At 44.4% G+C, this 13455-nt stretch overlaps 1 protein-coding gene across 1 annotated transcript in view; it reads right to left on the reverse strand.

The window, feature by feature from the left end:
• HS3ST5 (heparan sulfate-glucosamine 3-sulfotransferase 5) overlaps window positions 1-13455 on the reverse strand; it is a 514857-nt gene that overhangs the window by 21981 nt on the left and 479421 nt on the right. The window contains exon 4 of the mRNA XM_069234547.1: window positions 2900-3038. Coding sequence (XP_069090648.1) covers window positions 2900-3006 — 107 coding nt within the window. The 5' untranslated portion in view covers window positions 3007-3038. The remainder of the gene's footprint in view (window positions 1-2899; window positions 3039-13455) is intronic.

The following is a 13455-nucleotide window of genomic DNA, read 5'->3' on the forward strand; positions in this document are numbered from 1 at the left end:
ACAAACAGGGCATGACAAGGGCTGGTAGGCCTTAATGTCAAGGCATATAGCTTGAGAAAACAATAAATCAAGGGTGCCATCTGCATAATGAATAGAAATGTTGATTATTTAAGAAAACTCTAACTCGCCTGTGTCTTTGATAATGCCTCATGTTTTTGGTTGCCATGATTTCATATGCTAATAATTCCCATGATGGAGAGGCACTCTCATGGGGACATTACAAATAACCCAAACACAACAGAAAGGATGTAATAATATATTTCAAAGGATGGCATGCCATTACTCAGGTAATGGAGAAGCTGTGCCTGTAACATATTTCACAAGCATGTTATTGGAGGACCTATTATATGGTCTCTTCAGTTTTTTCAGATGATCCCTAGCTACCAATGGGCATCCCAATGTTAGTAGTGAGACACATACGGGCCAGGGAGCTCTAGACAGGGCAGCTGTCAAATAGCCAAGTTTTTAGTAGTTTCCAGAATGAAAGTTCCAAATTAGCTGTCCTCAAAGTGGGAATTCCAGAGACTGGCCGTATTGCACCTTAAGGACCATCCTCCACTTCTAGCTCTTTTAATTGAGGGAACCACGGCCCAACGAGTGTTGGTGGATTTCACCGTCCTAGTTGGGGTATAGAGGAAGATTAGGGGTCAAGAGATCAGGGGGCCTTTTTCGAGCAATAACCTTTGAGCCAATGTGAAGGGCTTTAAATTTGATCCTCTGGACAACTGTAAGCCAGTGGAGAGAGATCAGGGCTTGCCAGGTTAACTTGTGCCTAGGCATATTATGCAGAATCCGAGCTGCGGAATTCAGCACAAACTACAGTTTCCTTAATATGGATTTTGATGCTCTGAAGTACAGTGAATTTCCATAGTTCGGGTGGGAAAGAATGAGTGCCTGGACCACTATTCTTTTTGAGGCTGGTGGGAGCAGGAGCAGAATTTTTTGAGGCATCCTGTGGATGCCATGGCAAGGTGCTGCTAGCTTTATTGTCTGGATATCCATGCTCAGGGATCTATCCAACCATACTATTGTTTGCCATCTTGGGGGCAGGAGGCACAATGGCCATCCAAGGCTCATATGGAGATTTGAAAAATTACCCAGGATCATAAGCTCTGTCATTTCCCCATTTAGTTTGAAGGAGAAGCTGTTCATTCATTTGGCTACTTCCTCTAGGCAGGGGCCTATGTCTGTGGAATGGGGGTCTTGAGCGTGAGAGAGAAGACAAATTGTGTATCGTCCATAAATGAGATTATGGAGCCCCCAAATGTAAGGGTAATATCTGCCAGTGGACGCATGTACATAGTATTGGACTGAATGATGAGCCCTGAGGTATTTCTGAAATCAGTTGGAAAGTGTTTGATGTGTAGCATCCCTCAAAGACCTGAGAGGTCCTATCCCTAAGGAAAGAGTAAAGCCAGGAAAGGGCTTGTCTCAAAACTTCTGCATTGTGGGTTCTATTGGTAAGCATATTGGTGGGGACAGTGTCAAATGCTTTGCTTAGATCAAGGACAATAATGGTGGCTGAGCCTCCTTGATTGACTAATGGATCAATAAAACCCATCCTGACAACAGTGCTTGAGTACAATAGTATAACCTCGTTGGATATATCAATGAGGAATAGACCCATCAAATCAATTAGCCATAATTTAATGACTGAACATGCATCTCAAGGTAGTTCATTGGTGGCTCCCTCTTAAGGTCTGGCTTAGATGAGAAACAGGAGGTGGATCCAGGGGATGGAATGCAGAGGAAGGGGTCAACAGAGCAGGGTATCTTGTGGAAGAAGATATTTGATGAGCATGGAACAGTATGCACTCCCTTCTTATGAGAGTGGTGTTATTGGGGTTCACTGATGAGCGGTGGCATGGAGTATGGTGGAGCCGGGTGCTGTGGGCTGTGTTAGTTGTATGGTATAGCAGGAGAGTTTCTTTGGTGTTAGGGATAAAGGTCTGTCAGTTGAGGTGGCAACACATCCAGTTGTTACTTTTAAAAGAGATTGAACTTTGTCTCAAAGGTTGATAATTGGACCTGGTAGCTTGTCACATCACCTTTCCATTGTTTTAGCAATAAATGGTAAGGACGTATTGTCAACTGCACAGTCTATTCCTCTCCTGGCCACACGGGAAGGCTCTACACAAAATCGATCCAAAAGAGTCAAATCAGGAGCATTGAAAATTAGGTATTTTTAGTAAGGCCAGGTCTGGAATTCGAGTATGGGTATATGGCATGTGTCTCTTCATTATATCTCAGTGATACAGCAGGCTTTTAGTGTTTTACAACTTACGTCTCTTGATTACATTTCGGCATTATGACATGCTTTTGGTGTTTTACAACTTATGCTTATTGATTACAGCTCAGCTTTATAGCATGCTTTTGGTCTTCTATGACTTATGTCTCTTGATTACACATTAGAGCTAGAGCTTATTTTTGTGTGCTACGACTTACCTTTCTTGAGTACATCTCAGAGATATAGAATGCTCTTAGTATACATTATTGCAAAACAGTCACAGCTCACTTTGGTGAGATGGACCTTGGAACCATTGGTGGAACCATGTTGGTACCCAAAGAAAGCAGACAGGTTGCTGGGTGAAGACCTGAAGCAAGGATTGGCCAGCTGTATTCTTTTAATAAAGAGCTCATAGTTGCCAATTTAATGATATACAAAATTCTGAGTGACTCCCCAGGCAGCCTCGAAGACTATGCAGCACAGGCATTGTGTGTGACCACCATGAATAAGAGCTTACACCGCTGAGCTATTTTCTCAGGTATGAGCAGATATCTCAGAATATATTTCCAGGTGGACATATAAACTGGCGTACACAATCATATACTCATAAGGATATTATGACTCACATGTACACACTAGATTTTGCAAGCATATCATAGTTACTCGACTTACCTATCCAAACTCCCAACTCTGGCAACTAGATAAAGGAGACTTCCAACAGCCAGGCTGCCTAGCACAAAGAGCTTCTGTCTCAGCAACGCCTGCTGTTTGAATAGCATGGCCCTCCATCAATCTTCAGGACTTCTTCATTCTGCTGGGACCAGAGCACAAAAGCACACATCAGCATGCTGCAATATACATACCGACGACTGCTGCAAATGGTGTTAATTCAGTACCAGCTCTTGCTTCTGGTATCATCTTTATGATTTTAAAAACACGCATGCACACTCCATTTCCGGTTAAACATCAAGGCCCAGATTTACACAATCTTTGCGTCGGGTTTGCATTACTTTTTAAAGCAGGAGCAACACTCATTCTACTGGTGGGATTTACAATCCAACACAAATCAGAGTTTCTCCCTTTGACACAACAAAGCACATCAATTTTACTTTGTGTACCGCTTTGCATGAAATCTGTGTAAACCTGGCTTAAATTGGGGGCTTTTCAGAGCATAGGCAACATAGGTGGTTGCCCAACTGCTGAGGTGAGGTATAAGAAGCGTACCTCTTCCATGACGGCAAAATAATTTGAGTCAGCCCTTGTTTAAAAGATGGTGAGACTGCACTTGAAGCATTTTTTGAAACAGCATGTTGCGTCTAACTGGTGGTTGACTCTTAACATCTTCAGCCATATTAACAAGGGCCTGACAAGTTTCCAAAGTGACCCTGAGCAGGATTAGGAAGATCCCCAATATGTATGTTGTATAAACTATACTAAAAGGCAGGAGTCTGAGTCCTTAAAAGTCAAGGACTTGAGTTAGATACCTACGAAAAATCATAGGTTTTCCAAGACCCACAAAAAATAAGGTGGTGCTTGTATGATTTTCACACTAATTTTTCACAATTGATCAAACCTTTTTGGAACTAAAGGTAGGTGCATAAATTGAGGGGAGGGGTGAAAATGAATAGGGAAGCTTTGTGAATACCTAGTAAGTAATTAACTATGTAGGTGTTTATCATCTTTGAAAGGTCAACCCTCACCCTCTCCTGGAAATATGTACGCTCCCGCCCCTCACCTTTCAATGCAAGGAAAACCTACCTTATTTGCGGATTTGTATAGTTGTATCTTCTGTTTTGTATAGGAGGCAGACTCTAATTCTGTCCGTCGAGTCCACATATGTAGGTTTAGGTGCTTAATAAGTACTAGTGATTATAGACTCTGAAATCTACTGGCATGAATGTACTTTAGGCCTTATACATTTCGAATGAGCAGAGATCGGATATTTACACCCAGAGATGGAACTTTTTCTTTATATAAATTCTGAATCGAGCACTATGGAACAAATAGAAGCTATCTGTGCAGCTCCATGTAACAACAATACTGTGTTTGGTGGGCCCCAATATAGTAATATGTACCTACTATGGAAAAGGTTCTTTAAATTACCTCAGAAGAGCAGAAAATATTTTTTTAAACTTGTTATTGGTTGAACATAAACACCTGGCTATTTTCGTGAGTCTCAACTATACTTATATTCACTGCTACACGTTATTGACATTACATACCTATCTGGCTTCATGGAGGTTATCCCCAGATTATACACACTCATTGCAGTACCAATTGCCTTAACCGACTTAGCTTCTACCCAGCAGGGTTTAATATGCTGCCTTACCTGGCTAATTTTCACAAATTTCTAGCTCCCCCGTTTCCTCTTGCTAACCCCTCTCTTCACCCTATTTCTTCTTTCTGCATTGTGCCTTCCATCTATCCCTTCTCTGCTTACCTTCCTTGGCACTAACCATCTTTTAAAGATCTGTTTCTCTCCCGAAATCTTCAATTCATTGACTTGGCCCTGTTTACTTTGAAACTAGTGAAAAGAAAGCACGCATCTCTGTCAAAGCAAGTGCTAGGCAGGAGGGAGGTTCGGGGGAGGGGGCAGAGGGAGAGAGGGGGAGAAAGAGAGAGGATGGAGAGGGAGATCGAGTGTGTGTGCATATGTGAGAGAGAGAGAGTGAGACAAGGATACTGTGTGTGTGTGTGTGTGCGCCTGTGTGTGTGAGAGAGAGGGAGAGAGAGAGAGTGAGAGGGAGACAGTGTGTGTGTAAGAGAGAGAGAGAGAACCCCAACACTAGCATCAGGACTATGAGATGATGGGGACGTTGGGAGAGACAGTCAGAGCAGGAAATCGAGAGTATGGAGGAGGAATAAGTAGGGAGAGGGAAAAAGGAAAAGGAGCCAAAGAAAACAGGAAGAAGTTAGAGGGCGAGGAGGAAAGGTCGGAAGGCAAAGAGACGGTGAGACAGGCGAAGGAGGGGGATTGGGTGGTGGGGGAGGAAATTAGTGCCCGAGACCAGAAATACTGAATATTTGGCATGTTTGGAAGGTGAAGCTGCTATGAGAAAATCGAACCTTACAGGGAAAGTTTATTCAGTTGCCAAAAAAAGCTGTCAACTTTTCTTTTTATTAAAACATTCTAATTAAAGGAGTGCCAGACTTGGCAACACTTTGCTGATCGAAGGTTTCATTCCTCTCACACTGCATATTTTACAAACATGAGCATAATATTAGATAGGAGATCAAGAACTGGAGATAAAATAAAACGTGAAGTTGACAATGGTGATCGGAAAGAGGGAAAAAAAGTCCTTTGTGACAATCACCATCATCGAATAGTGTAAAAGGCCATTCATTAGGACAGGATTGCAATTTATAACAGAAACACTTGAATAACTTTGAACCTTCCAACTTTCAGTATCCTCTCCGTACTGCCCTTTTTAAAATGCCCCACCTTTCAGTTTCCACTTAGTTCCCCCACTTTTGCCTCCATTCACCCAGCCTCCACCTTCATTCACATATTATCCACACTCTCCTTTCATACCCTACCTCATTTAGGGATCCCCCACACTCTCATCCTTCACCTGCTTCTTCTTGCCCTCCCTGGAAGGGTGACCAGGCCCGCATCTGAGTCTCCACCCTCCCCCAGCTACTGCCCACTCACTTCAACCTGCCCTAAACTGGCGACCTGAACCCAAACCTTCCCCAACCGTAACCCTTGTCCAATTGCTCAACTTATGCAGGGTGGGAGGGTGGCCAAACTTCCTACAGAGCAATCGGTTTTCACATGGAAGAGGCTGACCCCTCCCCTACCTAGCTATATATACCCACCCCTAAATCCCTCCCCTACTTCCCTCCCCTCTAATCCCTGTTCTGTGACATTTACACTGCCACAAAGGATCCCGTGGAGAGACTAGACTGTGTCTCCGCTCTCCACGGGGCTCTTCATTGTAGCCATATTTCCTCAATGCAGACCCATCAAGAGGTGTGGAAAAGCATGTCTACAGCCTGAGCAGCACCTGAGTCACAGGCAGCTTTTTCACGCAAGTACAATCACACATACACAAACACCTACATACCAACACATGAGCACACACAAACCACAGTTATGGAGAAACCAATGAGAACATACAGACACATAAAACGCATTTTGCTCACTTCTTCTTGGATAACCCCTAGTATTCTGGTGTAGACTTGGGGCCAGATTTAAGAAAAGTGGAGCTACATTACATGTAGTGCCACTTTTCTTGCGGCCCCTTGGTACCGCTATCTCCACCATGTGAGCACCTTATTTAAAATACGGCGCACTGTGGCGCAGGGTAGGGGGTAATGGCATCAACATTTCTGACACTATTGATGTACTGTTCAGGGAAAGCCCCAAAACATTGGCGCTGCTCCTGCAGGGTACATAGGGGCCCATTGAAAACAATGGTTTGTCCCTTTTTAACGCCTGCTCTGAGCAGGTGTAAAAAATGCTGAAAGAAATTACGCAAAAAAATCTTTTTGATTTGTTTGTGCATTTTTTTCCCCCACCCTCTCCCCACCCAACAGGGGATTGCCCCCCTTGCATACATTATGCCTCCCGCAGGCATAATATGGCTCAAGGGTTTACAAAGTGGTGCAACGCATGCATTGCACCACTTTATAAATGTGGCACGGCGATTTTGGCCTCGGTCGGCCATATTTGCGTAAAAGAAAAATAACACTAATGTGGCAAAAGGAGGCGCTAGGGGCTCTTAAATCTGACACTTTAAGATGCTAATTCACGTATTATTACATCAGGAATGCTATTTTATATATACTTACAGACCTGCATTGATCCCCAAAAAGTGTAATGCTCTTTATGGCTCTTTGTAAGTAATTTCAAACAACCAAGATTCAATGAAGCAACTGCCTAGTTTACTCTGTCATCTAACTCCTAGTCTGTGTACTTTGGGTCTTCTCAAATTAACGAATCTTATTAAATTGTGATTAAATGCATAATGTCTGTTGTTTTGCTCGCAGTGATGGTTATATCATCCTCTCCTCTATCCTGTCCCTTAAAATCGTGCATGCAACCAAATTAATATTTCAGTTGTCAGTAGCTACTGTGACCTGGATAGAAATGCAACAAGACAAGGTGGAAACTGATGCTATTTATAGACTTTGCAAGGCAGTTGCTTTTACTTGAGAAAGGGCACTGATGCAGATTTTAGCACACCAGGGAATGTATCAGGAAGATCAGCGCTGGCTCAGCACAGAGCAGCGCATCTGTTTTTCAGGGCTGGCGTTAGCCAAGACCTTTATTTAAAGGGCCTTCAGCCAGCTGGTCTTTTGTAGTGTTATTCACATTTCACTTCTACACTTTACAGCATACAGCATGGGGCAGTTGGTCAGCCTACATTAGCCACTGGAATACCTCACTTTGAGTTACTGCATTTTTCTCTGTCACAAGGAGCACATTCACACATGATGAAACTCCCTTCAGTGCCAGTGTTTTTGTCTCTACTTTATTATTACTTTAGTGTTGTCCTTGTGTTTGCAGCCCGATGTGATAGAAGGACCCTTTTTACCAAACCTTCCATGTTGTTTTTTGATGAAACACATACACATTCCAGCTCTGTCTACATCTGACTCCAGTTAATGCTGCTGTAAATTCTATTTGGAGGGGCGTTTTTATATCTGGCTTTCCACTATTTCACAGTATCCGAAATTGTGTCCATTTGAAACTTTTCTTTATAAAGTTGTCCTCTTTTTAATATGCACACAATGAAGGACATTCATAACTGCATTCCTGTATGTCATGCTGGTATGAATCTTAATTGAGGACTGTAGGAAAGTACCATCTTGCCTGGCATGTTACCCCCATATTTCACTGTTTATATGTTGTTTTAGTGTATGTGTCACTGGGACCCTGCCAGCCAGGGCCCCATTGCTCATAAGTGTGCCCTGTATGTGTTCCCTGTGTGATGACTAACTGTCTCACTGAGGCTCTGCTAACCAGAACCTCAGTGGTTATGCTCTCTCTGCTTTCCAAATTGTCACTAACAGGCTAGTGACCAATTTCACCAATTCACATTGGCATACTGGAACACCCTTATAATTCCCTAGTATATGGTACTGAGGTACCCAGGTTATTGGGGTTCCAGGAGATCCCTATGGGCTGCAGCATTTCTTTTGCCACCAATAGGGAGCTCTGACAATTCTTACACAGGCCTGCCACTGCAGCCTGAGTGAAATAACGTCCATGTTATTTCAGAGCCATTTACCACTGCACTTAAGTAACTTATAAGTCACCTATATGTCTAACCTTTACCTGGTAAAGGTTGGGTGCTGAGTTACTTAGTGTGTGGGCACCCTGGCACTAGCCAAGGTGCCCCCACATCGTTCAGGGCAAATTCCCCGGACTTTGTGAGTGCGGGGACACCATTACACGCGTGCACTATACATAGGTCACTACCTATGTATAGCGTCACAATGGTAACTCCGAACATGGCCATGTAACATGTCTAAGATCATGGAATTGTCTCCCCAATGCCATCCTGGCATTGGGGAGACAATTCCATGATCCCCGAGTCTCTAGCACAGACCCGGGTACTGCCAAACTGCCTTTCCCGGGGTTTCACTGCAGCTGCTGCTACTGCCAACCCCTCAGACAGGTTTCTGCCCTCCTGGGGTCCAGCCAGGCTTGGCCCAGGAATGCAGAACAAAGGACTTCCTCAGAGAGAGGGTGTTACACCCTCTCCCGTTGGAAAAATGTGTCAGGGCTGGGGAGGAGTAGCCTCCCCCAGCCTCTGGAAATGCTTTGATGGGCACAGATGGTGCCCATCTCTGCATAAGCCAGTCTACACTGGTTCAGGGATCCCCCAGCCCTGATCTGGCGCAAAACTGGACAAAGGAAAGGGGAGTGACCACTCCCCTGACCTGCACCTCCCAGGGGAGGTGCCCAGAGCTCCTCCAGTGTGCTCCAGACCTCTGCCATCTTGGAAACAGAGGTGCTGCTGGCACACTGGACTGCTCTGAGTGGCCAGTGCCAGCAGGTGACGTCAGAGACTCCTTCTGATAGGCTCTTACCTGTGTTGCTAGCCTATCCTCCTTCCTAGGTAGCCAAACCTCCTTTTCTGGCTATTTAGGGTCTCTGCTTTGGGGAATTCTTTAGATAACGAATGCAAGAGCTCATCAGAGTTCCTCTGCATCTCTCTCTTCACCTTCTGCCAAAGGATCGACCGCTGACTGCTCAGGACGCCTGCAAAACCGCAACAAAGTAGCAAAGACGACTACTGCAACCTTGTATCGCTGATCCTGCCGCTTTCTCGCCTGTTTCCTGGTGGTGCATGCTCTGGGGGTAGCCTGCCTCCTTCTTGCACCAGGAGCTCTGAAGAAATCTCCCGTGGGTCGACGGAATCTTCCCCCTGCAACCGCAGGCAACAAAAGACTGCATCACCGGTCCTCTGGGCCCCCTCTCAGCACAACGAGCGTGGTCCCTGGAACTCAGCAACTCTGTCCAAGTGACTCCCACAGTCCAGTGACTCTTCAGTCCAAGTTTGGTGGAGGTAAGTCCTTGCCTCCCCACGCTAGACTGCATTGCTGGGTACCGCGTGATTTGCAGCTGCTCCGGCTCCTGTGCACTCTTCCAGGATTTCCTTCATGCACAGCCAAGCCTGGTTCCCCGACACTCTAACCTGCAGTGCACAACCTCCTGAGTTGTCCTCCGGCGTCGTGGGACTCCCTTTTGTGTCTTCGGGTGAGCTCCAGTTCACTCCTCTTCTAAGTGCCTGTTCTGGTACTTCTGCGGATGCTGCCTGCTTCTGTGAACGCTCCCTGACTTGCTGGGTGCCCCCTCTGTCCCCTCATCCAAGTGGCGACATCCTGGTCCCTCCTGGGCCACAGCAGCATCCAAAAACCCTAACCGTGACCCTTGCAGCTAGCAAGGCTTGTTTGTGGTCTTTCTGCGTGGGAACACCTCTGCAAGCTTCTTCACGACGTGGGACATCCATCCTCCAAAGGGTAAGTTCCTAGTCCTCTTCGTTCTTGCAGAATCCATAGCTTCTACCATCCGGTGGCAGCTTCTTTGCACCCTCAGCTGGCATTATCTGGGCATCTGCCCAATCTCGACTTTGTCGCAACTCTTAGACTTGGTCCCCTTGTTCCACAGGTACTCTCGTCCGGAAATCCAGTTTGGTTGCATTGCTGGTGTTGGTCTTCCTTGCAGAATTCCCCTCTCACGACTTCTGTGTTCTCTGGGGAATATAGGTGCCCTTTACAGCTACTTTTCAGGGTCTTGGGGTAGGCTATTTTTCTAACCCTCACTGTTTTCTTACAGCCCCAGCGACCCTCTACAAGCTCACATAGGTTTGGGGTCCATTCGTGGTTCGCATTCCACTTTTGGAGTATATGGTTTGTGTTGCCCCTATACCTATGTGCTCCTATTGCAATTCACTGTAACTCTACATTGCTTGCATTACTTCCTTTTGCTATTACTGCATATTTTTGGTATTGTGTACGTATATCTTGTGTATATTTGGCATCCTCATACTGAGGGTACTCACTGAGATACTTTTGGCATATTGTCATAAAAATAAAGTACCTTTATTTTTAGTATATCTGTGTATTGTGTTTTCTTATGATATTGTGCATATGACACCAGCGGTATAGTAGGAGCTTTGCATGTCTCCTAGTTCAGCCTAAGCTGCTCTGCTACAGCTACCTCCTATCAGCCTAAGCTGCTAGAAACACCTCTTCTAAACTAATAAGGCATAACTGGACCTGGTACAGAGTGTAAGTACTCCTTGGTACCCACTACAAGCCAGGCCAGCCTCCTACAAGGACTACAGTTATACTGTAAAGCAATCTATTATGTATATCCTGCTAGTATGGCTTTCTAATATGCTTTTACCTTTTTTGTATGTCATGCTTATGTAGACATTTAACAGCTGAAGCTGATCCATCCACCCATCCATCCATCCAGTATTATCTGGCTAACTATGCAGCCCTCTCTATCCAGCTATACAACCCTATCTGTCTCCGCAACTCCCACTATCCACCTCTCTTGAAAAAACAAATTCTGTCTATTTATAATAAATATTTATAAAAACATCAAAAAAGGCATTGGCAAAGGCAAGAGGCTGGCAAACAGATCGGCATTTTAGGTTGTTGTTAGCCAAAACCTTTTGATTTTAATAATATTAAGTATATATCATAGTTAGTTGCATGGGTTCACAGCCAAACTTCATTCATTAGTCTGGTTTTGTGTAATTCATACTTTTCTTCCACCCACTCCAGCACACATCATGGGGCAACGCATCAGCACACTTCAGCCATTGGCGTGCTTCACCTTAAGTTACAGCATGCTGGCCTCTCACAAAGAGAACATCCACATGAAAAGTAGTTTCCTTCAGTACCATGGACTACTATGGTCATGCTGGCTTTTGTGAGACAAAAAAGCATTATTACCTTTCGCCAATTTGTTTTTAGATTGAGGAGTGCTCTGCAGCTTATCCAGCAATAAAGGCTTACAAAAACCATGAAAGAACAAAATAAGAATTGCAAAAATCTGACAGGCTGGAGGTCACTACCAAACCTACATGATTTTACATTGCTTGTTTCTGTTTGGGATGGCTAAAGCTCATATTTAGAACTCAGAAGTGCTCTAAGTTAATTCATGAACTATAGACGGAACAAGTCAGAAAAAGGCAGTCCTTGCTCACTGTTTTCAATTTGTGCAGTCTGCACTTCAAGCATTAACTGGTGGAAATTCTGGGTTACGTGTATGAATTCTAGACACTTCAAACGCAGACATGATACAGCCCCAAGTGTTGGATTGCATGCAAAAATAGCAACTGGACTCACAAACCAAGGCAAATAATACATTTTGAACGGGACGATGTCAGTCTATGTGATCAGGAAATGTTGGTGCAAACCTAGTCCTTTTCTTTGATATCGATTGTGGCTAACCTTCACAAATACACAGGAGCAACTAGTGTATTTTGTTTATTAGTGTACAGTTAGTTGGTGTATGTCACATACTTGTTTCAAGTGTTGGGTCTACCTTTTTAAGTATACAAATTGCCAAGAATCTATGGCCATAGAGAGATGGAAGGCTTTGGTTGACAACACTGTGTTTAAAGTGACTTTGCTATTAGTGATTTTCAGTAAAACTCAGCATGAATGTATGTGTGTATACACGTGTTTTATGTGGCGTACATCTAACTAAAAAGCAATGGAACATTGTACAAGAGGAGATTAATCAGGGGAGTGTGACTGGAAGGATGGCAGGTGCCAAGATCCCTCAGACAACTATATTTATGTTTCTTATATACGACAAATGAAAACAGTTGTCAAAGAAACACAGTATTACAGAACATTTTCTGCAAGCCCCTGACCCTACTCCCTTGATATCCAGAAAAATAAATTATCAAACCACTATTTGTGTTGTGCCAAGATTAGTGTGATGGTCCCTAATAAGTGACCCGGTGAAAACAAATCAGCAAATCAGCAGTGGAGGGACGGGAGATGCAAGCAATGTGGGATGGGGCAGGAAGATTAGAGGGGGCAAGCAACAACGTGGCAGGGTGCCCATAGGTTAAACAAAATAAGAAATAAAAATAGGCTGGCTGCATCACTGAGGTTTTTTTGTTACGGCGAGTGGGGATGGGCCAACATGGATAGTGGGAGGAGGGCGGGAGATGGCAGCATCAGGTGGGACAGCAGGAGGAGGTTTGGGGAGGGCTATGAACACAGCCAGAGGTCGCACCAAAACGACAGACAGCAGGAGGCTGGCGGGAGGGGCAAGCAACACCAGGGACAGCATGAGGTATGGGAGAAACATCACAACATGGGAGAGAGTTCAGAGGGATGAAAGAAGCAACGCAATGTGAGAGGGAGTGGAAGGGATGGGTCAAGCAACACAACTACAGCAAAAAATAGCAAGCAATGATGGTAAGAAAAACAACTTAAAGAAAAAAAAAAACTACCTCTGAAAAGTGCCAGTTGTGAAAGGGCACACAATAGAACAAGGAAGTAGTACTTAGGACAAGCTCCAGGAGAGGGTAAAACACACGAAGAGGAATCCAGATGTGGAACTGATCCAGGAATCTGGTATGGAGTTTAGTGGCTCAAGAAAGAACATGTACCCCAGGCTTAAAGAAACTGGGCTAAGGAACAGGCACTTATTAAGACTTGGAGCAAAGAACAGGTCAAAAATAACTTTAGCTGCTTTACGATACAGCGATTCCAGAAATGTGGAAACATAAACTGGTGGC

The sequence above is a fragment of the Pleurodeles waltl genome, chromosome 5 (genome assembly GCF_031143425.1).
Source record: "Pleurodeles waltl isolate 20211129_DDA chromosome 5, aPleWal1.hap1.20221129, whole genome shotgun sequence".
NCBI lineage: Eukaryota > Metazoa > Chordata > Amphibia > Caudata > Salamandridae > Pleurodeles > Pleurodeles waltl.